At 43.0% G+C, this 23,971-nt stretch overlaps 2 protein-coding genes and 1 long non-coding RNA gene across 4 annotated transcripts in view; all 3 read right to left on the bottom strand.

Annotated features, from left to right (window-relative positions):
* The window catches only part of LOC308303313, a 468,570-nt gene extending 451,515 nt beyond the window's left edge, over nucleotides 1-17,055 (bottom strand). Inside the window, exon 1 of the long non-coding RNA XR_013962979.1 lies at nucleotides 16,900-17,055. This is a non-coding gene — a long non-coding RNA (uncharacterized lncRNA). The remainder of the gene's footprint in view (nucleotides 1-16,899) is intronic.
* bricd5 (BRICHOS domain containing 5) lies at nucleotides 4,088-14,612 on the bottom strand (the record flags this gene model as incomplete). Its single annotated transcript, XM_080748328.1, has 6 exons — nucleotides 4,088-4,182; nucleotides 6,968-7,118; nucleotides 11,799-11,900; nucleotides 12,343-12,492; nucleotides 13,611-13,742; nucleotides 14,559-14,612. The coding sequence occupies 6 exons, from the start codon at nucleotides 14,610-14,612 to the stop codon at nucleotides 4,088-4,090; spliced, it is 684 nt and encodes a 227-aa protein (XP_080604454.1).
* A 1,670-nt stretch (nucleotides 17,056-18,725) lies between the features above and the next one.
* Nucleotides 18,726-23,606, bottom strand: pgp (phosphoglycolate phosphatase; the record flags this gene model as incomplete). 2 transcript variants are annotated; one of them, XM_080747587.1, is made up of 3 exons in its annotated part: nucleotides 18,726-19,051; nucleotides 21,515-21,797; nucleotides 23,289-23,606. In XM_080747587.1, 3 exons carry the CDS (start codon nucleotides 23,604-23,606, stop codon nucleotides 18,726-18,728), a joined length of 927 nt encoding a protein of 308 aa, XP_080603713.1. The 2 variants fall into 2 exon arrangements, with proteins under 2 accessions (XP_080603713.1, XP_080603714.1); XM_080747588.1 differs by having other exon boundaries at nucleotides 21,515-21,791.
* Nucleotides 23,607-23,971: the final 365 nt, after the last annotated feature.

Raw genomic sequence — 23,971 nt, 5'->3', positions numbered from 1 at the left:
TTGACATTTTGTTGACATTAATGACATTTGTTCTCAGTTAATAAGTAGTATGTTTAGAAATGGTAGTGGTACGGCCCACCCTGCTCGCTGTGTTTAAAATAAAAAATATGTCGTAGCCCCGAACCCCCCACCCTACGAGGTGGTAGGGGGTCCCTGCTCCATCTCCCCATCAGTTTGGGGGTCCCCGGCCTGAAAACGTTGTTGACCCCTGCAGTAAAGGGCAGTTCGGGTGTTGTCCTACTCTCGACAGATTACATGACCAATCCAATCCCACCGCCTTCTCATAACCCACAGTTAGGGGTTAGGTGTCTTGCTCATGGACACTTCAACACATAGCTGGAATCGTACCTGGGACTTCTTGGACCTCCTAGACATGGACAATAACCATGCGTACACACGCGCACGGACGCATAGTAACCTACACACACACACACACACGCTAAGGAGGTGTAAGGTGTGAGTGTGACCACCTACCTTCACTTACTATACACTACAATATAAAGGAAAAAATGACTGAAAAAAAATCTGCTTTAAGTGGGATGTGAGGGGTCAAACTAGGGTTTTTTAATTATTCTGAATCCATTGCAAGCATTTGTTTTGCATGAAAAACATTCCTTGGGCTAAAAACGGACCCCAAAAGACTGTGAAAATTGATGACTCATCACTAAACCATCGTTTTGAGTGGCCATTTCTTGCCCAAGGAATGTTTTTCGTGCAAAACAAATGATTGCAATGGATTCAGAATAATTAAAAACCCCTAGTTTGACCCCTCATATCCCACTTAAAGCAGATTTTTTTTCAGTAATTTTTTCCTTTATATTGTAGTGTATACTAAGTGAAGGTAGGTAGGTCGTTTTCAAAACTTTGCCCTGGTGGGATTCCTTGGGACTTTTTTTCCCTCACTAAGGACATACCGAGGATACAAAATCAGTTGAGTTTGCTACTATTGCAATTTGTTTGAGGTTTAGCCTAATTTTGGCCTAAAATGACTGGACTATAAGCGAGTCTCGAAACCCAGTCTCCCATTTATCAGACAAGACGTACAATACTTATTTTTTTGGCCTTTTTCTGCCTTTATTGATAGGTGTACAGTAGGCTGACAGGAAACGGGATATCCCTTTAAAAGGGGACCTATTAAAGGTATTCTACTTCACAGACCTCATTACTAGTCCGCTGCGCCAGCACGGCGAGGTCATCTCACTATGCATTCTAAACTGGCTTTGAAGTTATTCTGCTGGAAATCAGTCTTTAAAGAAAGGTCTATAGTGAGGTTTGAACCCATGGCCTCCAGGTCATTAGCTCAGTATCCTATCTCGTTGAGCTACATGCTTTTTCGACAATGACAGTCATTTTTCTTATTAGATGAACAACAATTACAACAATTACAAAAGAAAAAAGAAAAGAAGACCTTTAACAGCATATCTGTCTATGGATTGTTGTTGCTCGTCTAGATGTTTGAATGTTTTGGAACCACAATAGAAACGGGACTCTATACCTTTTGTCTTATTATCCAGCTAAAATATTGAAAACCTCAGTGACTCACTGGTCTAAAAATATTCCTGAGGTACAGGAGGTTATACGTTCAATTCCTGGCTTACTTTTTGACAGGAATGCAATTTTTGTCTAAACTCTAAATCTTTCTTGTGTTCTTGTGAGGCCACATGGCACTACATCTTGTCAGATGGAGGTTTGCAACCAAATTGGTATCAATTTACGGGTCTTTGTCATGAATATCTGTGAGAATCACTGTTATACAGGGGGACAGTCGTAGCTCATTGTCTAGACCAGGGTTCCCCAATTAGTTTTCCCTAAGGGCCGAATTAGGGCCACAACATTGCAGGGGGCGACGGTGGCGTTCCCGCTACTCCAGCGACAGTTTTCGTCGTCGTCGGGTGAAAATCTTGTATGTCCAAAACCGTTCGTTTTGAATTTATCATTATAAAAATGATTTAAACTAGTGAAAACAGCCGATATACAAGTACACAACGCCTCGCGGTGCGAGGCGTTGTGTGCTTGTAGATCTGCTGTTTTCACTACTTTTGTGCGTCGGCCTTGTATGATTTACGAAAGAACGTACAAATTTGGAGATACGAGATTTCCACCCGACAACGACGATATACTAGTGTTGTTGCTGCTCTTATACCACCATTATTAGTGGGGTTGGTGTGGGCCAGACAGTAGCACCCCGGGGACGCAAATGGCCCGCGGGCCGCCTATTGGGGAACCCTGGTCTAGACTCTAGAGTGAAAGCCAAATAAGCAAACGGTTCCAGGTTCAAGTCTCAGTTGGGGACATATAGCCTACATATAGGCTGCGTTCATGATTTGAGACATTTTCTTCTAAACTGACCAATCCTGCAATCTTTGGAATCCAATGTTAGGCAATCAGGATAGAATATGAAATATCGGATAAATCCGTCTTAAGCACATAGAGGTACTGTGTACTGATTTGTGTGATTTTTAGGTAAAATCTGAGTCAGCCTCCTGGTGGTGCTATAAAAGGCAGATGTGAAAAATGCAGGGCAAAGCTTTTTCCTTGGAGTACCCATACAAAATGTTACACTGATCAGTGGAATTATAGGTAAAAACAGAAATTGGCCTGTTATAGCGCCACCATGAGGCTGATTTGAAAAAGTGAAGTGGCATTTCTTCCTCTGCCTATTGGGGATGTAGGCAGGAAATCATTGTTCATGATTTGAGGCATTTTGTTCAAAATGGACCAATCAGCAAATTTTGGAAGCCAATCAGGATAGAATATGGAAAATGTGTTTTGCAAAAATCGGCCTCATGGTGGTGCTAGGCCCATGTGGACAATTTGGGGGCAGAGGTTCTGAAGTGGCATCCAGGGTGTGTGCACAGTTTGGCAGCGACTGGGCCAACAGCACCGGAGATTAGCTGGTAACAGATGCACGCACGCACGCACGGACGCACGGATGGACGGGCATTCGGGCAAGCAGCCAAGCAGCAAGCACCTGCATGGAGAGAAGGTCTAGTCTAGACCCCATCAGGGAGCCAGATTGCTCCTTAGTTGCCAGAGCCAGGAATTGATCACATAACCTTGTGGTGCAAAGTCAGAGCTTTTCCGACTGAGCTACCCAGGCATAAGAAACATTGTACATTGTCATTACATGAACGTGATGGTTAATTCCCCCAAAATATTATTATATATATATTATTATATATATATTATATAAAAATATAATATAATTAAAGCCTCATGCACTTAACAAAAAAATTTAATATATTGAAAATGTACTTCAGCATTTAACTAAATAGAGGAATTAGGATTTGAACATTGAATCTCTGTGTTGAAAGTTAGATCATTAGACCACTACACTAGACAGGCACAGGAATGTGTATAGACTAGGCTATGAATCCATAACACACTGACCTATACATACACATTTCGACAGCTGTACAGAAGATGATTCCTAATTGTGTTTTTAATGGAGAAATGAATTGTTTTGAATTCACTTGTAAGAGATGCACATTTGACAAACTGAATGCCACACTAATTCACAACATTTTAAATGTTAAATGCAAATTTCACAGTTTTGACCTGATGTAGAAGTTTTGAAAAGGGCATAAAAAGGGATTTGTTGTCAAGGGGAAATAATCCTTTGTCCAGTCATCCTTTATTCAAGAGATCAAAACACTTCAGTTACACATAAGTACTCTGGTTTTCAGGAAATACAACAATAAGACACGTAAAAAAAAAGAAACATTCTTTTATAATCTCCAAACTCTGCCCTCAGGGAGAGAAGTCTGACATTACTCATAAAGGGAGTGACGACGGGGCTTTGGAGATAAACCTGACAGCCTGTCTCCATCACTTCTCTATGGAGGAAGGAAGAAAGGAAGGGGACTGGGGAGTAGTGCTGGACGCTTCATTGGCTTAGTGGCTGCCGGGCAATGAAAGCTAATGCATGGCACGGGGGTGAAGTGTCTCTTTACCCGAAAGGTGGGTCTGTTTTTCTGTTCTAGTAACGGCGGGGATTGTTTCGGCTTAGCAGGGAGGTAAGAAGGACAACTTTGTTTGCCTGCTCTTGGCCAGGGAGGGAAACGGGAAGTGCATGGGGAGTAGATGCTCACTCTGGCAGGTAGTAGAAGCACACAGACACGCAAATGTTGTTGGGAAAACAGATGTCGATGCAGAAATAGACCAGCCTCTGTTTGCCCGGGCCTAGAGAGAGAGGGAAAAAATAAAAGACATGAGCCGCGGTCAGTCACAAAATATTTGACCTATGCTCCTGTACTAGTGTCGAGAGCAACTTAACCCATTTAGGCCTAGAATTATTGGATGCTTTAACCAGTGAAAAATAGCAGATCTACAAGCTCACAGCGTGGCACCGAGTGCCGCACTGCGAGCTTGTAGATCTGCTATTTGTTTTAAAGTCGTGAAAATTTGTGCAAATCTTTGAATATGTATTTTCAAAGCGAACATTTGTAACTCAAATGTTGCTTCTGGGTGGTCCCTGGAACTAAATATTTTGAGATGCGTGTCCGTGGCCAACTACATATCATTTTGGGGGTCCTTCACATGAAAAGGTTTGAGAACCACTGACATAGTAGCCTCTCAAGAACAGACTAACTGAGCTCCAGTTAAGTGAAAAGGACCTTTTCTTTGACTGATATAGAAACATAATGTTTTTCAAAAAACCTTAGAAGGATTCAAAAGACACTTATAGAATCGGGTCAACATTCTAATTTTCACAATTTTTCAAAAATAGCAGATATACAAGCTCGCAGCGCGGCACCATAGTTAAAGCATAAAATAATGATACACGATAATGTGTACCCGTTCTAATGAGAGAGATAGTCCTGGGAAACAACTGGCTTCAAGGTTCAGAGCTAAGGACAAAGACAGAAAGATCCGTTAAGATAATATTGGACCAGGTAGTGCACGAAGGCAACGGTTACCCCACTACGGCACTGGATATACTATTAATACCTCTTTCTGTAGGCCTATGACTCAAATGTCAATAGAGCGAGGGACACGGAAAGGCCGATAAGCCTGGTCTTTGGAGAGAAGGTCATCGTGTCAGGTTTAGGATTAGGTTTCTGTCCCAGACATTTTGCTTCTTAATTGCGCTGCCTGTGGTCTTAACACCTCCACTCCCCTTTTGTATTGACGCTAACAGAACTTCTAATTACCGGCACGGTAATTAGACACTTCACAAGACAACCAAACAGCACTACAAAATGTTAGTTAAAAATCAAACCGCGGTTCGAAGTGAAGCGGTGAATTCTATGTGTTATTCTATGTGTTCTAGAGCTATGAATCTGTGTTCTAGATCTATACATTCTGTGTTCTAGATCTATACTTTCTATGTGCTTTAGTTCTATATTTTTATGAATTCTGAATGAATGAATGATTTTGTCTGGAGGAGGGCCAAATTGTCATGTGAAGCTTGACCAATCCTCAATTCTGCATGCACGGGACATGTACGGGACAGACAAAATTGACCAATCCAATGCACGGGACATGTACGGGAGAGACAAAGCCACACCTTGGAAGCGGCTTTCACCGCTTCAAAAATCATCAAACAAATACATTAAATAACAGATTTTATTGTTCAAACATCACATGAATCTTGGCATTACTGCGTTGGCCGTTTTAGCTCGGCACCGAAGAACGGAGGATGTGTGTTATTTTTCTTTGAATGGCCAAATTGGCCAATATTCTTGCCCATTATTCAAATTCATACTGGTTGCTTCAAGGGGAACAGTATCTCTGTAGCCATTAAACGAAACAGGTTTCTTACATTGATGCTCCTACATCATGCAAGCACCAGTTAAAGTTACTTTCCATCCCTCATATACTGTGTGCACAGTGCACATCCCATAACCCACACACTGCACATCATTTTGGAGCTCATATCTTTGAACGGGTAAGGGCTAGCCTAGTTAAACATAAATTAGTCCTGTGTCCGGGGGTGTGCACAGTATATGAGTGATTGAATGTCCCTGAGGAGTCTCAGATGTAATGTTGGAGAACCCGTTGGGCAGAATAGTCACCATTGACGTCCAGTTGTGCAATACCCGTTGTATCCGTCTGTCTGTCTGTGTGTGTCCCTTTCATGCCCATACATTATATGGAGATCTCTTATCTCCGTCAGTCTGGCTCTCTTTTATGCTCATATATGGTGTTCCGTGTCCAGGCCTGTCTGTGATGTCATCTCTAAATGTGGGCGCAGTAGTGATGTCTGGTGACGACACTGTTTAATACAGTATCAGTGATGTCAGCATCCAGACTGTTTAACCCGTTTATGCTCATATATGGTGTTCCGTGATGTCAGTCAGTGATGTCGGGCATTGTTTCAGCATGCGGCTGTTACCATGGTAGCGACACTGTTTAGTATCAGTGATGTCAGCATGCGGACAGACGGTGGACAGACAGACAGACAGACAGACAGACAGACAGACAGACAGACAGACAGACAGACAGACAGACAGACAGACAGACAGACAGACAGACATTCATTTAGTAAATTAATAGTTAGATGTTGCAAAGCATCTTCGTCATGGACATCTTAGGTGCCGGCTACACACATCTGGATATTTCTGAAGCTAGACATTTCTTTGTGCGGTTGGGGCTTGCAGCCACACAAAGCTAGATATTTCGGCCACGAAACTGGATACTTTTGAAACCGGATAAATAAGTGTAGATATTGAAACATATCCGATTCACTGGATCTGTGTAGGCATGGAACACGGATATCTCTGAAGACTTTACTGTGTGTGTGCTTGTCCCCCTACTGGAGGTCTGGGAACTCAGATTATTTTAGACTTATCTTTATCTTATCTTTGTCGTGTGGACCTAGATATTTTTCTATGTGGATATCTGAAAATCTGGGATATATGAAATATCCAGATTCGTCTGGCCTAGGCCTTATAATGTCCAAGCAACCCTGACTACTGTGGATCCACACTAATAATAATGTTGTTGAGGTTTGGTTTTCTCCTACCTTTGGCTCTCCGGGTCCAGTGGATGGAGCTGTCCTGACACAGATCCTTAAGAGGCTCGTCCAGGGTGGACACATCCACCTGGCTGGCTCCCAGCACCCCTAGGAACTCCGTCCGTCTCTGAGTCCTGTTCCCAGAAAACTGGTACTGGTTCTATGGAGCACAAACAGAGGCATTGAAGGACAGGGGATGTGCAGAGAATGTTAGAGAGGCAGGGGCTGACATTTCTAAAAGGGCCTTTTTGTGGAAATGTCCAAAATAGCAGACCTCCAAGCTCACAACGCGATGCGTTGTGAGCTTGGAGGTCGGCTATTTTCGGTGCGTGATACCACACTGAACTAAGCATAATCAACAGAGAGGACAATTCTTTGGGCGCCCGTGGCCTACTGGTCTAAGTGCATACCATATAGGCATTGATAGCATCGCCGGTTCGATTCCCGATCCAGACGACCTTTGCCGCATGTCTCTCCCCATCTCTCCCCCCGTTTCCTGTCAGTCTACTGTACTATCCAATAAAGGCATAAAAGCCCAAAAACAAATCTTTAAAAAAAAGGAGAGGACAAATCTTTCAACATAAGACGCTGCATTCAAGTGCAGAAGAGTTTGGACAAGGCAATTCTCTTGAATGCTGCCTTCAGGTATGGCATGGAAAGAGGGGCATTTGCATTTCTTTCACCATGGTAAAAACTGCATTCATGGTCTGGAGAGGGCACTTTTTACAGATGGATAAAAGGGCAGGGGCTCAAGCCCCCTTTGATGTCTATGTGCCTGTTGAATACATGCGGGGGATCTTTATTTTATTAAGTAACTTAACAGTATAACAGAAATGCTTAATTAATGACAGACATTCCTCCATTTTCCCCCACTGGATACCTGAAACAGAACGGACACTTCTTTCAGTCGAGTTGACATGTCACACGCGTGAGAAGCTAAACTGACATGGGTCAAGGGAAATAAACACAGCAGTCATCAGGGAAGATACCATAACCAAGATGACCAACACTCAAACCGAGATTACGATGGATTTGAAACTTAAACTGCTATTGGGGCCGATATAACCGCCTATGAGGTCAACGAGGTTGTCTATTTGCTCGCTCTTTTGGCAAAAAGGCTGTGTGTAATTGCGCCATTTATACTGGCGATGGTCTACGATAGGGAACCATTTAAGGCCCTGTTCTGCTTGAGTGGGTCATGTAACAATCCTTTGCTCTGCTCTCAAAGCCCATTGTGTTGAGGGACAGAAGAACTGACTCACAGGGAGGCCCCACGTCTCTCTCCTATCCAACCTATCATAGCTTAACCCATTTAGGCCTGAACACATTATGACGCAATATTTTATGCTTTAACTATTGAACTAGACCAGGTCAACCTGGTTGTGCCAGACCCCCTGTCTGTCATCATCATTTATGACATCATGCCTTTTGTAGGCATGTCATCATCATGTCATCATCATATATACCCTTTATATAGAAAACCCGGACAGACCGACATTTGCTTATGTAGGCCTACCCATTTCATGGGTCTGGCAAAAATAGCAGATATACAAGCTCACAGCGCGGCACCGAGTGCCGCGCTGCGAGCTTGTAGATCTGCTATTTTTGAAAAATCGTGAAAATTAGATTTTTGACCCGATTACTTAAGTGTCTTTTGAATCCTTCTAAGATTTTTTGAAAAACCGATGTTTGTATGTCAACAATCTGGCCAGCCATCGTCAAATATAAGGTCCTTTTCACTTTAACTGGAGCTCAGTTAGGCTGTTCTTGAGAGACTACTATGTCAGTGGCTCTCAAACCTTTTCATGTGAAGGACCCCCAAAATGATATTTATTTTGCCACGGACCCCGATTCAACATATTTAGTTCCAGGGACCACCCCGAAGCAAAATTTGATTTACAAACGTTCGCTTTGAAGATACATATATTCAAAGATTTGCACACATTTTCACGACTTTTTCCAAAAATAGCAGATCTACAAGTTCGCAGCGCGGCACTCGGTGCCGCGCTGTGAGCTTGTATATTTGCTATTTTTCACTGGTTAAAGCATTCAATAATTCTAGAATTCAATAATTCTAAATGGGTTAAATGAAAGCCATCAGTTGCTAGGTTTGATAACCGAAGACCCGTTTCTATGAGACATGGGACACCATGAGAGACAGGACTCTCACACATCACGAACAAAAACGTGAGCTTCCAAATTGTTTCATTTTTCTTCCATGTTGATACAGAGTAGGGCATTCACCAAATATTCAAATATTCGAATATCAAAGTAAGTCACTATTTGGCGTGAACTACTCCTTTAATATTCGCCTTTTTGAGCGGTGGTCACAACGCTCCTATACGTGGCCGTGTGTGTGGGTCTCCGTCCGTCCGTGTCTGTATGTAGCCTAAACTTCGGCACGCTACTAGTCCCGCACCATTTACGCCACCCCCGCAATATATACATCAAAACGTGCGGCTCGGCCGGGAATGGTGTGCTAGTAACTTTCTTTCCGATCCGCCTTACAATGGCGACATAATCGGCAAAAAACAACGCTGAATTGTCCCCATTGACTTATAATGGGACAATGCAAGACATCACATTCAAGTATTTTTCTCTCGCAAAGCATAGGAGCTACAGTTTCAAACCTCGGAGAGGAGATTCATAATGATTTTAAGAATGAATCGAAAAATAATTACATCACTCGGCCTCATGGTGGCGCTATAACGGCCCACTTTGCGTTTTGCCCCGTAACTCTTGAACCGTAGATCGGAAAATTAAAATTCTTTTTTCCCTGGATTCCTTGGGTCAAGACGCATTTCCCCATATAGGCCACGCCCATTTGCGCCAGGATAGATTTTCCGCCATCTTGAATTTTCTCCAAAACACACTTTTTGCTCCTTTTCCTACATATTTTCTTCAAATGTCACAAAAATCGGTACACATGATCTATGAGGTGGGTAAACCACCGCTCAGTTCACACGGGTGTGATTTTTTTTTATATATATATTGTTTTCTCTTTAAAAAATATATAGTTTATGAAGCTTGGCTATATAGGAAGTCATAAGAATGAGTTGCCAATGCCCCTTGGTGGATGAATTTGTTAATGCTCTACCAGGGGTTCTCAAACCTTTTTAGGCTGTGACCCCTGAAATAAACATATTTGAACTGGGGACCCCCACCCTGACAAGCACTTGGAATTTTAGGTATTACATTTAATGTGACTCTGTTCCGCAGATAAATATTGTGAAAATAGCAGATCTACATGTTCACAACGCCTCGCAACGCGAGGCGTTGTGAGCATGTAGATCGGCTATTTTCACAATGTTCGCCTCTTGCTTACTTAATATTTGACAGTTTGGCCAGTCCTGTCGAATATTCGACTATTCGAATACTTTGAGGTCGAATAACTCGAATACTAAAAATCACTATTCGTGAATGCCCTAATACAGAGCCGTACAAACGAGTAAGGCAGCGAAAACAGAACAAAAGATCTTGGTCATCTTGGCTGAATCATTCCTCAGCCCTTTGGACGAAGGCACCACAGAGATGCAGGCCATTTCCACCAACTAGTAGTTGTAGCGTATGGATCTATAGGCGTGTACGTTCATGAGCAAGTTAACTCATTCTGTGCCAATGACGTCTCTTGACGTTTGTTTTTCAAAAGCCCTGGGTGCCAATGACGTCTCATGACGTCTTTTGTGTTTTTTGTATAGAAAGAAAAAAAAAACTTTAATTTTTTTTTTTTTTTTTTTTTTAAAGATGTCAAAATGACCTGAGATCAGAGAGATGCTTTTCTCTGTTTGTGTGTTGGCTCCCTCGTTTAGCTGATTGAGAAAATGTGTGTTCTAGTGGATGGACACTTTTTTTTATTCAAACAGCTCTATCTCTGGAACCATTTGTCTGATTGACAAAATTCTTTTTGCCACTGAATCACAACAACTGTGTCTGTTTCTGTGGGAAAAATTATATAAAAAAAACATTTTTTTTCATTGCATAGTAAAGAAAAACACAAAACCGTGGCACAGCTACCTTGGAGCCATTTTGGCATTTGGCACAGAAAGAGTTTAAGGTGTCTTCCATCAAACATGCTGGCCCTTCTCTGCCCAACCAACAGATTAGGCTGCCTTTTAATCCAACAGAGAAGTCTTAAAAGCCCCACAGACAGAGTGTCCATTGTGCAGGGTCCAGGGATCAGACTTGCTGCTGTCCCCTCGCCTGTAAGGAGATCCCGGGCACCCAGAGAGGGTTAGGAGGATCGGATGTGCAGAAGGAATTCAACCGTAGAGGAAGAGAGTAGTTAAAAAGAAAGCCAGATTGTGAGCGAGAGATGAAGGAGAAAGGGGGAAAAGTGAGAGAGACAAGAGGAGAGAAACAATGGATAAAGAGAAGACGCGTGTGACAGAGAGAACCAGAGACCATAAGACCCTGTATCATTTCCACAGCTACTACTACTATGAGTAGCCTACCCCTCACAAACACACACACACCCTCTCTCACCCCCGAAACCTCTTTCTTTGTGTGAAGTGGCAGAAGAGTGAAGAAGCCAAGTGAAGCCTTAGAAAGCAGTAGGGGAAGTCTTCAGGTGCGCCACACGGTGAGAAGGAATGCCACCAATGTGCCAGTTCGCACATTAGTGAGACCGTGATCAAACGCACAATGCTTGAGATGAGACTAGTGGAGCGAAAAAGGGCAAACTGAACTTAGTGTTATTGTTTTTTCCACTGGCTGACTTACAGGCATTTTGTTGCCTAGACACATGAGATGGATTCATATCCTGGTACACACAGCATATGTGTGTGTGGACTGTGGACAGGGGAGATGGTGCATTTAAAAAAGAGGAATAGTATTTTGTTACCTTGTTTGTTGACTGAAAGGAGTGCACGTTATCATAGTCGGACTTCTCCATCTTACGCAGGAAGCAGCTCTCCTGGTTATCAGGCTTGTAGCATATCAAACCCTAAAAAAGTGAGTGCTTTTATGAGTTAATTTCATTAAACGACCCGAAGCTTGGCCACTGAGCTAAGTGTGGGACATACTACATACATACAGGCAAAGACAGATGTAGGAGCGGTTAGTACCGCTCAAAAACACAATACAGCATGGCACTTTTACCAAACTAAAATGCTTTCTTTCAGCTATACATACAGTAGGTTTAGCCAAATACACCATGTCTGTCCTTGAGCTTTTGATTTTCAACCAGAAATGATCAGGAATGGTCTGGGACTGGGTAATAATCTGAGAGATATTATTGTATACATTCATTAAAGAATGTATGACTTACACAAAAGGTAAAATTGTAACATCCACTGCATTATTTGTGGAGAATTGTCCAGGCAGGCTATCACAGGGATGTGACAAACTTATAAATTATGACGCAACCAAATATTAAAGTTACTTACATGTTTGATATCGAAGATCACCGTGGACGTATGGTTGACCTGGGAGGTCACAGAAAAGGTCACCAGGTCGCTTTGCTTGTCCACGAGCGCTGATTGGTTGATCAGAGTTCCCGTCGGGTCTGGAATTGTGATACGGACGATCTGTAAAGACTGCAGTCATGGGAACACGTTTAATGGATGCACCACTGACTCAAGTTCAAATGTAGCAACCCAGTCATTGTGAACAAACCAACAGAAACAGAACCTCAAATGGATTACAACAGTGGTTCTCAAAGTGGATTTCAGGGACTCTCTAGGTTCCTTCATGGGGGTCTAAATTGACCCTTACAAGTCTGTAACTTTTACACTGTCAAAGTTAAAGGAGTAGTTCACCACCCCCAAAATGACTTTTTTTGTAATGATTACTCACGCCATGGAGACTTGAGATCAATAATATTTTTAGTTTTTTTTGTCGCATTCCTAAGACTAAAATGTGATTACAATAAATGTACCCCCATTGATTCCGGAATCATTGGGGGTACATTTATTGTAATTTATTGTACATTTACTAAAATCAAATTTTTGCCTTGGGAATGCGAAAAATACAAAACAATATTATTAAACTCAAGTCTCCATGGCGTGAGTAATCAATAGAAAAAAAGTCATTTTGGGGGTGAACTACTCCTTTAAGGGGAGACCCACATTTCAGCATTTGAGAACCACTGGATTACAACATCTGGTGGGGTAGTGGACACGTACTGTATACAGAGACAAATCTGCAAACCTGACAGATGTGTGTGTGTACAGGTGAGGCAGGGGTCGGCAACCCAAAATGTTGAAAGAGCCATATTGGACCAAAAAAAACCAAAACAAATCTGTCTGGAGCCGCAAAAAATTATAAAAGCCTTATATATCATCGTTGATATATAGTAGTGAAAACATAGTGAAAACAGCCGATCTCTACAAGCACACAACGCCTCGCACCGCGAGGCGTTGTGTGCTTGTAGATCTGCTGTTTTCACTACTTTTGTGCGTCAGTCTTGTATGATGAAGCAGGGCTTTACTTTGCGAAAAAAAAATGAAACTTGGAGATACAAGGTTTCTGCCCGACAGTGACGATAAAAAAATCGTTAAAACAAAAATAAAAAAAATCCCCCCATCTTTTTCCATTTTCATACATTTTTGAAAAAGCACCAGGGAGCCACTAGGGTGGCGCTAAAGAGCCGCATGTGGCTCTAGAGCCACGGGTTGCTGACCCCCGAGGTGAGGCGATGTTGACCCTTGCTTACCTGAGAACGCTGCTGTGGCAGACCTAGATTCCCTGTCAGACCAAGGACGATTACTACCAGGAGCAGAGATGCAGAAACACTGACCCAGAATGCCCTGTGAGGGAACTTGGGGGTCCCTGCTGGAGCCCCATCCTGATGGAACAGAAGCAACACTCAAATCAAAAATACAAATTTCAATAAATGTGATATCCTTGGACGCGGACGCGGAAATCAGCGGCTGTCTCTCAAATTGGGATTGGGAATTATTAAGTCAACAACTTCATCTCTGGTCATTATTTTTAGTCTGGTGTTGGATGTATCTTCTCTACTTGCTACTCTCTACTGGCAAATACAAAGTTATGTGTCCTGTCCTGCATAATAGAACAATATTATATTAATCGCGGTCATTTTAACAATACAATACATTAACTGGATCCTAAGGAGAGCACAGTGGCTGGGGAATATTTGGATTTCACCATCCACTGTGACATGTAGATAAGAAAGTTAATTTCCTGCCCTGACCTAGCACTTGCTAAGAATGCCACATGGTGGGAGTTTTTATCCAAGCTTCACAGAGGCCTCAGAACAAACTAAATAGTTTACAGCAATGGTTCCAAAATAGTGGATCAGGAGTCAGGACCCATTTGTGGGCCGTGGACACATTTGTATTGGTCACGAGTAAATGTGAAAACATTAAAAAAAAAGAGAAAAAAGGAGAGAAAAAACGATTCATTTCAGAAATAATTTCAATAAATAAAAACAAATACCAAAATCTAAAAAAATCTATAAATCCGAAAACAAATGTCTAAAAGTAGTGAAAATAGCCTATCTACAAGCTCACGTGGCGAACAGCATCGCGATGTGAGCCTGTAGATCTGCTGTTTTCACTAGTTTGGGTCCCCGGGCAAACGTCTATAATTCCTCTCATGGGTCACACGGGCTAAAAAGGTTCGGGAACCACTGGCTTACCGTGCATTGCGCTTCTTCTGAGCTGTCCTGTGAACGTCTCCAACACCTCACCATCCTGTATGTCCCGGGACAACTCCTCTCTTGTTCTGCAACCCTTTTCTCAGCTTCTCAGCATGGAGTCGTGGGCCATGAGCGTCACGGGCTGGGAAAACACAGGTAATACACCTGGCTGGACGGATCCCCTTTCTCTCTGCTCCCACTCAAACAGGGGCGTCAATTGGGTATGGCAGGGGTATGCAGCTAAAGAGGAAGAGGCTCGCACACACCGTCTTTGGCAGCTGCCATACCCTGGGTCCAGGGGGGAAATAAAAGTTACTTTTAAATATAGATCCATGAAGTCTCTTTGTCTATCTGTGCAGTAAAATATCTACAAACGCAAAATTTAACATGATGTTCACTTTAACAAGGTGTTATAATTATATTCTCCACACTTGTATTCTCCCCATCTTGACAAAATGGTATATTCCCAGGTTCCGCAGGTCAGCTGCACAGGTGCAATGCATTATTGTTAATAATGCATCATTGCTGCACTTGAAAAAGCATTCCAGGCTGCCATATCCAGCCCAAGAAACCGTAGAAACCTGTGTAAAAAACTGAAAATACTAGTTTTTTTCAGACATTGTGAAAATAGCCGATCTACATGCTCACGACGCCTCGCAGCGCGAGGCGTTGTGAGCATGTAGATCTGCTATTTTCACAATAGAACCGTGTTGTACAAAATGCAATGCCTCTTTTCCATGAGGACTCCCATCTTTGCCATACCCTAGCTTTTGCTGAACTGACGCTACTGCACTCAAACCTCCCCTCCCCTCCTCTCTCTCTCTATGTAAGCCCTCCCTCCTCTCATAGCCCCTCTGTTTCCTCCCAAAACAGGTACCCCCCCTTACTTCCATCGCTTTCAAAACTATTTGAAGCTTGCCAAAAAAAAAAGAAAAAAAAGAAATGTTTCAAATAAGCAGTCTCCCTGCCATCCGCTCATATTCCTCCTCTTCCCAAACAGCTGGGTCGGGCCCCATATGTGGGTCGCGAACCAATTTTTAGTAAAGTAAAAATAAGTAAAAATTCCCTTTTCTTTTGCTGCAAAAAATTAAATATGTATTTCAAAAGATGGAAAGTCTTTTGAAATATAATTCTATTTGTAGAAAATAATACATTTATAATATTTTTTTTTAATGTTCAAACAAACACTTCTAAGAAATACCATAAATAAATGAATTATAATAATTAATAATTAAGTGGTGAAAATAGAACATTTTCTATTTTCACTAGTTTGGGTCCTGGGCAAATGTCTAATTTCTCTTTTGGGTCGTTGGGCAAATGTCTAATTTCTCTTTTGGGTCCTGGGCAAATGTCTAATTTCTCTTTTGGGTCGTTGGGCAAATGTCTAATTTCTCTTTTGGGTCCTGGGCAAATGTCTAATTTCTCTTTTGGGTCCTGGGCAAATGTCTAATTTCTCTTTTGGGTCCCTGGGCAAATGTCTAATTTCTCTTTTGGGTCCCTGGGCAAATGTCTAATTTCTCTTTTGGGTCCCTGGGCAAATGTCTAATTTCTCTTTTGGGTCCTGGGCAAATGTCTAATTTCTCTTTTGGGTCCCTGGGCAAATGTCTAATTTCTCTTTTGGGTCCCTGGGCAAATGTCTAATTTCTCTTTTGGGTCCCTGGGCAAATGTTTAATTTCTGCCCTACTCAATATTACCGCCTACAGTTGCCTCCATTCCCCCTCTCTCTCTCTCTCTCTCTCTCTCTCTCTCTCTCTCTCGGTCACACATCAAAAAACATGTGACAGCAACTGGCCAGCAAACCCAGACCAGACAATGGACAAAGGGGAAAAGCAAGGCACACCTCGGGCAGTCTCTGTCATCACAGGACTGGTGATATGAGGCAGAGACTGTTGCTTCATCCAAACGATGACAGAACCAAGGTGACTTTTAGGCACAGGACTCAAAGAAAAAAGGTGCCATGTTTGCATTAGACTCAATACCACAGAGAACACATAAACTCAGATGTATGTTTTATTATAAAATTTGATCAAGTGTTTTTTTTTTTTTTTTTAGATTTGCGTCATGGACAATACTGTTTCGCAAAAGGACTAGAACGTACAATACGGATGATAAAATGATTGCATTACTTATTAAAAAGCCCAATGCGCAGGTTCAAGTTAAATCCTTTCCAAGTCTTGCATCATGTACTGTATGTTGATTTAAAACGGTAGCTCTGCTTGTGAATGTGAGCCACGCGGTGGAAACGTGAGTCCCACAACAGTGTCTACTGGTCACCGGGTTCACTCCGTGACCAGTACAGTTGTCTGGTCCTGTGACATTATAATATTGTGATACTTTAACCCATTTAGGCCTAGAATTAGAAGGATTCAAAAGACACTTATAGAATCGGGTCAAAATTCTAATGTTCACGACTTTTCAAAAATAGCAGATCTACGAGCTCGCAGCGCGGCACTCGGTGCCGCGCTGTGAGCTTGTATATCTGCTATTTTTCAATAGTTAAAGCATAAAATAATGATACACAAAATGTGTACCCGTTCTAAATGGGTTAAAAGGCTTACACATTGGGCCTTGAACGGAATTAGGCTATTATTCAGTGAACGGAATATGTTGTCTTCGACTGAATTAAGTCACACTGCACCAACCCATAAAAAAATAATTGAATAACAGTGTCCTGAGTTACATTCTGAGGACTAAAACTAAACTGGTTCAGACAGAAAAGTTACATACAGTGCAATTATATATGCTGTGTACAACTGAATTAATAAAACGCCAGAGTCGAGGGTTACATGATGAGGGCTAGACTAAAACTAAATTGGTTCAGACATAAAGGTTATACAGTACAAGTATACGCTGTGTACAACTGAATTAATAACACATTATGAGGGCTAGAAGTAAACTGCATCAGACATAAAAGTTATACAGTACAAGTATACGCCGTGTGATCAGCTTAATGCGTAGTTATTCCCTGATGAGGTACGGTCAAGACGAAGTGCACGTGATTAGCAAATACACCGTAAAAGAACTGTAAGATTGAGCAAACGTAAAAACAGTTGAGACTTTGGTATGTGCTTATTCACCCAGTGTTTGATAGCATTGCTTAAAGAGGGACAATTGCATCACAATGTCACAAGGGGGACATTGATGTTGCACGCACACACCTTCCCCTTTTCTTAGCTTAGGCAACATATCATTGACCCCAACGACTGCCGGTTAAACTGTCAAATTCTGTCCACTCAATACTCTTGATTAACTGTTCCGTCAAGTAGTCAGTCATTTCCTCCATTATTCATTGTAAATTAGACAACTTTAATCCATTTAGGCCTGAATGCTTTAACTATTGAAAAATAGCGGATATCCAAGCTCACAGCGTGGCACCGAGTGCCGCGCTGTGAACTTGTAGAGCTGCTATTTGTAGAGCTATTTTTCTGCTAAGTTGTGAAAATGTGTACAAATATGTGTACATAGGTTTTTCAAAAAACCTTAGAAGGATTCAAAAGACACTTATAGAATCGGATAAAAATTCTAATGTTCACGATTTAAAAAAAGAAATAGCAGATCTACAAGCTCGCAGCGGGGCACTCGGTGCCGCGCTGTGAGCTTGTATATCTGCTATCTTTCAATAGTTAAAGCATAAAATAATAACACGCAACAATGCGTACCCGCCTGGTCTACTGTAAATGGCTTAATAGCAACTGAAATAGCTATATCTGGATGATAAAACCTGGATGTCGTCTTCGAAGATCCTGAGTCATTGTCCTGCGTGGCGGGCCACACCGGTGCGTCAGGACTCTTTAGGCAGCATGGGTGTGACTCCTCCATTAGAGATGACTATCAAATAAATTAAGACAGATAGAAGAGACTGCAAACTCTGGTTCACTGTGGGCCAGCCTGGTCTTTCTTTGAACTAGTGGTTCTCAAAGTGCATTCCAGGGACTCTGTGGGTTCCTTTATGGGGGTCTAAATTGACCCATACAAGTCTGTAACTCTGACAGTGTACAAATGGAACCAAATGAACCCTAACGGGTCCATTTGGTTCCATTTGTACACCGTCAAGAGTTAAGAGGAGACCTTGAAATCTGAACGTTTGAGAAACCCTGAACTAGTGCTATCGGGTACGGTAGCCAGTCCACCACAGTGAGTTTGGAAGAGTCACCGCGCCGTGGCCTTTACCCCCGCAGGGCCGGGAGCAGGTCAGCGATGCTGTCCACATAGTAGTCCGGCACCATGCCCTGTCGCTCCGCGGAGCCGCTCGCCTCGTGGGCCCTGGCGTCCGCCACCGTGCTGACGCCCGTGAGCGTGAGCAGGGTCTTCAGGCCGCAGTTGGAGCCCAGCAGGATGTCGGTGTCCAGGCGGTCGCCCACCATCACGCAGCGGCCGCTGTCCAGGCCGAACTGGGAGGCCACGCAGTCGAACATGTAGCGGTTGGGTTTGCCCACCGTGTGGGCCTGCCGCTGGGCCGCCGTCTCCACCGCTCGCAGCAGGCAGCCGGTACCTGAGAGAGGAGGGGGAGGGTGAGGTGGTGTGGAGAGATTAACCCATTTAAGGCCCATTCCCACTGGGCCAGATAACAGATAAAAAAATCTCTTTCTCCAGATATTTTTCCATTCAAAGTGGATGGTAGATACAGATAAAAAAAATAGCTGCCACAGATAAAAGTATCTGTGGCAAATATCTGTGGTAGATATTTTTTTTATCTGAATCTACCATCCACTTTGAATGGAAAAATATCTGGAGAAAGAGATTTTTTTTATCTGTTATCTGGCCCAGTGGGAATGGGCCTTTAAGGCCTAGAATTAGAAGGATTCAAAAGACACTTATAGAATCGGGTCAAAATTCTAATGTTCACGACTTTTCAAAAATAGCAGATCTACGAGCTCGCAGCGCGGCACTCGGTGCCGCGCTGTGAGCTTGTATATCTGCTATTTTTCAATAGTTAAAGCATAAAATAATGATACACAAAATGTGTACCCGTTCTAAATGGGTTAAAGTATGAACTAGAAATGCACTCTGTCAAGGTGACAACTTGTGCCTTGTGCACTCGTGGCCATGCATGGCCTACTTGTGTGCCAGCAGAGCGCGCAAGTACTGAAATCAGTGCTGGCAAGTTGGCACACTGTCGAGGTGCCGACCTGAGCCTTATTATTATTATATCAGGTCGCACTTATTGGTGGTGACGTCACCAAGACTTATTGGTGATGTCACCAAGAATGCTGGTCCCTCATTGGCTGTTGATGGTGACGTCACCAAGAATGCTGGTCACTAATTGGCTACGGGCATAAACACAAGTCTGGCGCAAGTAATGATGACACCTGACCTGAGATCCCTTTCTTTCTTTTTAATAAGAACTTAATAAACCCTTTTGCAAATCCCGCCCCATTCTGCCCTGTTACTATGATGGGACATTAACCCTGGGCAGATTGTTTTTATAGTGGAAGTGGATGGGATTTTTTTCCCCTTCATAGCCTCATTACAGCTATATAAAGTACCAAAGGAAAAACACCTAGGTGATATTAATAAAAAGGGAAGACAAAGGTACAGTAGTTACATTGCAAAACAGGGGATTTACCCGAAAATATATGTTTTAATTTGTTTAATCCCAGTGGGACAGAATCCTCTTTGCAGATTCTTTTATAGTGGTAGTGGATGCGATTTTTTTTCCCTTCATAGCCTCATTACAGCTATATAAAGTACCACAAAAAACACATCTACGTGATATTAATAAAAAGGGAAGAAAAAGGTACAGTAATTACATAGCAAAACAGTAGTTTTCCCCCGAAAAATAAATGTTTTCATTAGTTTAATCCTCTGGATCAGAGATAGAAAGAGAAGCGCATTGCATCTTGGGTACTAGGAAGAGGACAGAGAGAATGTTTCTCCTCACATAATAGGCTGGCTTTTCGTAATTCTGCCCATTTAAATTATATGTACCCAATCGTGACTCTTAGACCATTGATAAGGTACATGTGAACTAGTTTGTTGAAGCTTATTCGTTATGATGAGCGAGATCGCTTGACGCTTGCCGTCGCTATCACCGTACCGGCCGATCTCCGTGTCGCGCACTGCGGACAGTTTTTGAAAGGCTGAAGCAACATTCTCCACTGCACAAACTCCACCCCCGATAGCAAAAAGTGAATGTTTTTTTCTGGTTGGCCAGTCAGGGAGTCTCAGGGACCAATCAGAAGGCTGACAAACGGTCTATTGAGAGGGACAAGTCACCCTTCAAGCCGTGTCCTGCAAGTACCACGGCATAGTGCAATGGCTTAGTGAAATTACCGTTACGGAGCGGATAAAAGCGCAGAACTTTTTTTTAGGCTTCTTTAGGACCTAACAATGGATTTTATAAGGGTAAACATCATGGATTTTTGATGTTTACCCATATAATATCCATATTCTATACAGGAGGAAAATATCCAGAAAGAAAATCTGCTTTAAGTAGGATGTGAGGGGTCTAACTAGGGGTTTGTCATGATTCTGAATCCATTGCAAGCATTTGTTTTGCACAAAAATCTTTCCTTGGGCGAGAAATGGCCCCACAAAATGATGGTTTAGTGATGAGTCATCATTTTTCACAGTTTTTTGGGTGTTTTTGGGGACCATTTCTCGCCCAAGGAAAGATTTTTGTGCAAAACAAATGCTTGCAATGGATTCAGAATCATGACAAACCCCTTAAAGCAGATTTCTTTTCTGGGTATTTTCCTCCTGTATAGAAAGTCTATGGGAGCCCAACTTGATATGGATATTATATGGGTAAACATCAAAAATCCATGATGTTTACCCTTGTAAAATCCATCGTTAGGTCCTAAAGAAGCCTAAAAAAAAGTTCTGCGCTTTTATCCGCTTTGTTTCGGTAATGTCAAAAACCAGCGTTAAGCAACTGAGCTAGCATGCTTTGGACGTTATATGAATGTCAGTTAAAAACTATGTTGGTGTGAACCTCCAGTATACTGAACCTTACCTGGCACAGCCTTGCCGCCCTCCAAGGGCAGTCTGGTGTCAGTGTTGGTCCCCACGAACAGACAGTCCGGGTTGGAGAGGTACTGCATGGCCCTGTTCAGTTTCATATAACTGAAATGCTCATCAAAGCCGACCAGCACCGCCTTGACCTCTGGGTCCAGCGGCACGTTGGCCCAGTCACTCTGCGCCCCGGATATGTGGTCGGGTCCCACCCCAGCCTGCGGGATCCCCACCATCTCCAGCTCTTGCTTCAGCGCGTTGCTGCCGACGAGGTAGACCTTGCTCTAGGAATGGGACGATATGAGAATGTCATGTCACGATCATTGTGACCAAAATAACAGCGATTTACGATATTATCGCGATAATCAATAAATCCTCGACATCCATTATTCTGGGCCAGAACTTTTGCCAAAATAGCAATCTCTCTACCAAAGAGATTAAAAACGAAAGACTGTATCAAGTATGTTATGAGGGTTTAAGTGGCACCATTGATTGATTGATGACTTTATTAGAAGTTTGCATAGGAAAATGTACAGTTTCATGACGGTACAGTTCACTGGTACAAGGACAACTAAAAGGAGATCCTAGAAAAGCACTTGGCTTATTTACACAGGAAACCAAAGTATCTCATATAACATTTAATGACAGATAGAACACAGTACCATGCAGTAGACATGCAGCTTTTGGCAAATAAAAGGTGATTTTTTTTTAACTTTCAGACTTGATTGATTGATTGAAGACTTTATTAGAAGTTTGCATAGGAAAGGGTACAGTTTCATGGTACAGTTCACTGGTGCAAGGTGCAAGGTCTACTAAAAGGAGATCCTAGAAAAGACTTAGCCCTAGAATGTCTCTTATTTTCGGTCGATTGACCCTTTGGGTAATCCCTCAAATAGAGCCATAGAACGCTCCCATGGCGCGGCGGTTAGCAAATAATCTGCGCGGCACTAAAGTGCTGCGCGCTACTTGTGTAGGCCTACTCACCCAATAATTAATTCCTCAGCCTGGGAGAAAGACATTGTCCTATAGTGTCATATCCATTTGAAAGTTCTGGCTCAAAACGTGTACTTTGTAAAATATCACCACTTATCATGAGCCAACACGGACGACTGACACGACCGGGCGAGGGGCCCGGAATGACTGCTGGACTGAATATATCAAAACTTCCTTTTGGAAGCACAAAACGTACGGGGCACACAATCACGCAGGTGGTGTGATTAGACACCCCACGTCAATCACAAGCACCTGTCAATTGTGTGCCCCGTACGTTTTGTGCTTCCAAAAGGAAGTTATGATATATTCAGTCCAGCAGTCATTCCGGGTCCCTCGCCCGGTCGTGTCAGTCGTCCGTGTTGGCTCGTCATAAGTGGAGATATTTTACAAAGTACACGTTTTCAGCCAGAACTTTCAAATGGATATGACACTATAGGACAATATCGTTCTCCCAGGCTGAGGAATAAATTATTGGGTGAGTACACAAGTAGCGCGGAGCACTTTAGTGCCGCGCAGATTCGCTGCTAACCGCCGCGCCATGGGAGCGTTCTATGGCTCTATTTGAGGGATTACCCAAAGGGTCAATCGACCGAAAATAAGAGACATTCTAGGGCTAGAAAAGACTAAGCTTATTTCCACAGGAAACCATTAAAGTATCTCATGTCATGTCTCATGACAGAGGACAATTTCACGATAAATCAAATCTACACGATACGATTATTGTTATCACGATAAAGTTAAACGATACTATCGATTATCGTCCCATCCATCCCTATCCCTACCTTGCTGTCCAGCTTGCAGACGGTCTTCAGGTACATCGCGGAGCAGTAGGCGGTGCCGAACACCTCCTCCTGCGTTACGTTGAATCCCATGAGGGCCATCTTGTCCGCGTACATCCTCCTGGTCTTGGTGCTGTTGTTGGTGAGGAAGAACACCCTCTTGCCGCTGCTCTTCAGCAGGTTGATGACTTCGGGCGCGCCCGGCACGGCCTGGTCGCCTCTCCAGATGACCCCGTCGCAGTCGAACAGGACGCTGTCCACGCTGTCCAGCAGCTCCCGTATCAACGCGCCGCTCAGTCTGGTACATTTTGACGCAGCCATTGAGGAAAAACGTGTGTGTGTAGCAGCCTGCCTGGATCAGCGATCAATGACTAGTAGAAATCCCGGAGAAAGGAAACTGTAACGACTCGATCTGGTTGATCTTTAGGCACCAGGCAGTCGTTAAAAGGTCCGTTCAACACACGTAACTGATGTGTGGTGACGCAAAGCAATGAGCTATATGAACGATGACCTCCCGATATTACGTCACACATCGATCCCTTACTTCCGCACCGGCTTAAAGGGACAGGGAGGGGTCAAGTCACAGAAGACATGCCACCAGCTCAGCGGCGTCAGTTTAGAAAAAGCTAAGGTATGGCAACATGACCGGTGTCTTAGACACCGGTCATGTTGCCATACCTTAGCAA

This window comes from Nannobrachium achirus (assembly GCF_963921795.1).
Source record: "Nannobrachium achirus genome assembly, chromosome: 18".
Taxonomy (NCBI): Eukaryota; Metazoa; Chordata; class Actinopteri; order Myctophiformes; family Myctophidae; genus Nannobrachium; species Nannobrachium achirus.
This window is presented reverse-complemented; position numbering and strand designations above follow the sequence as displayed.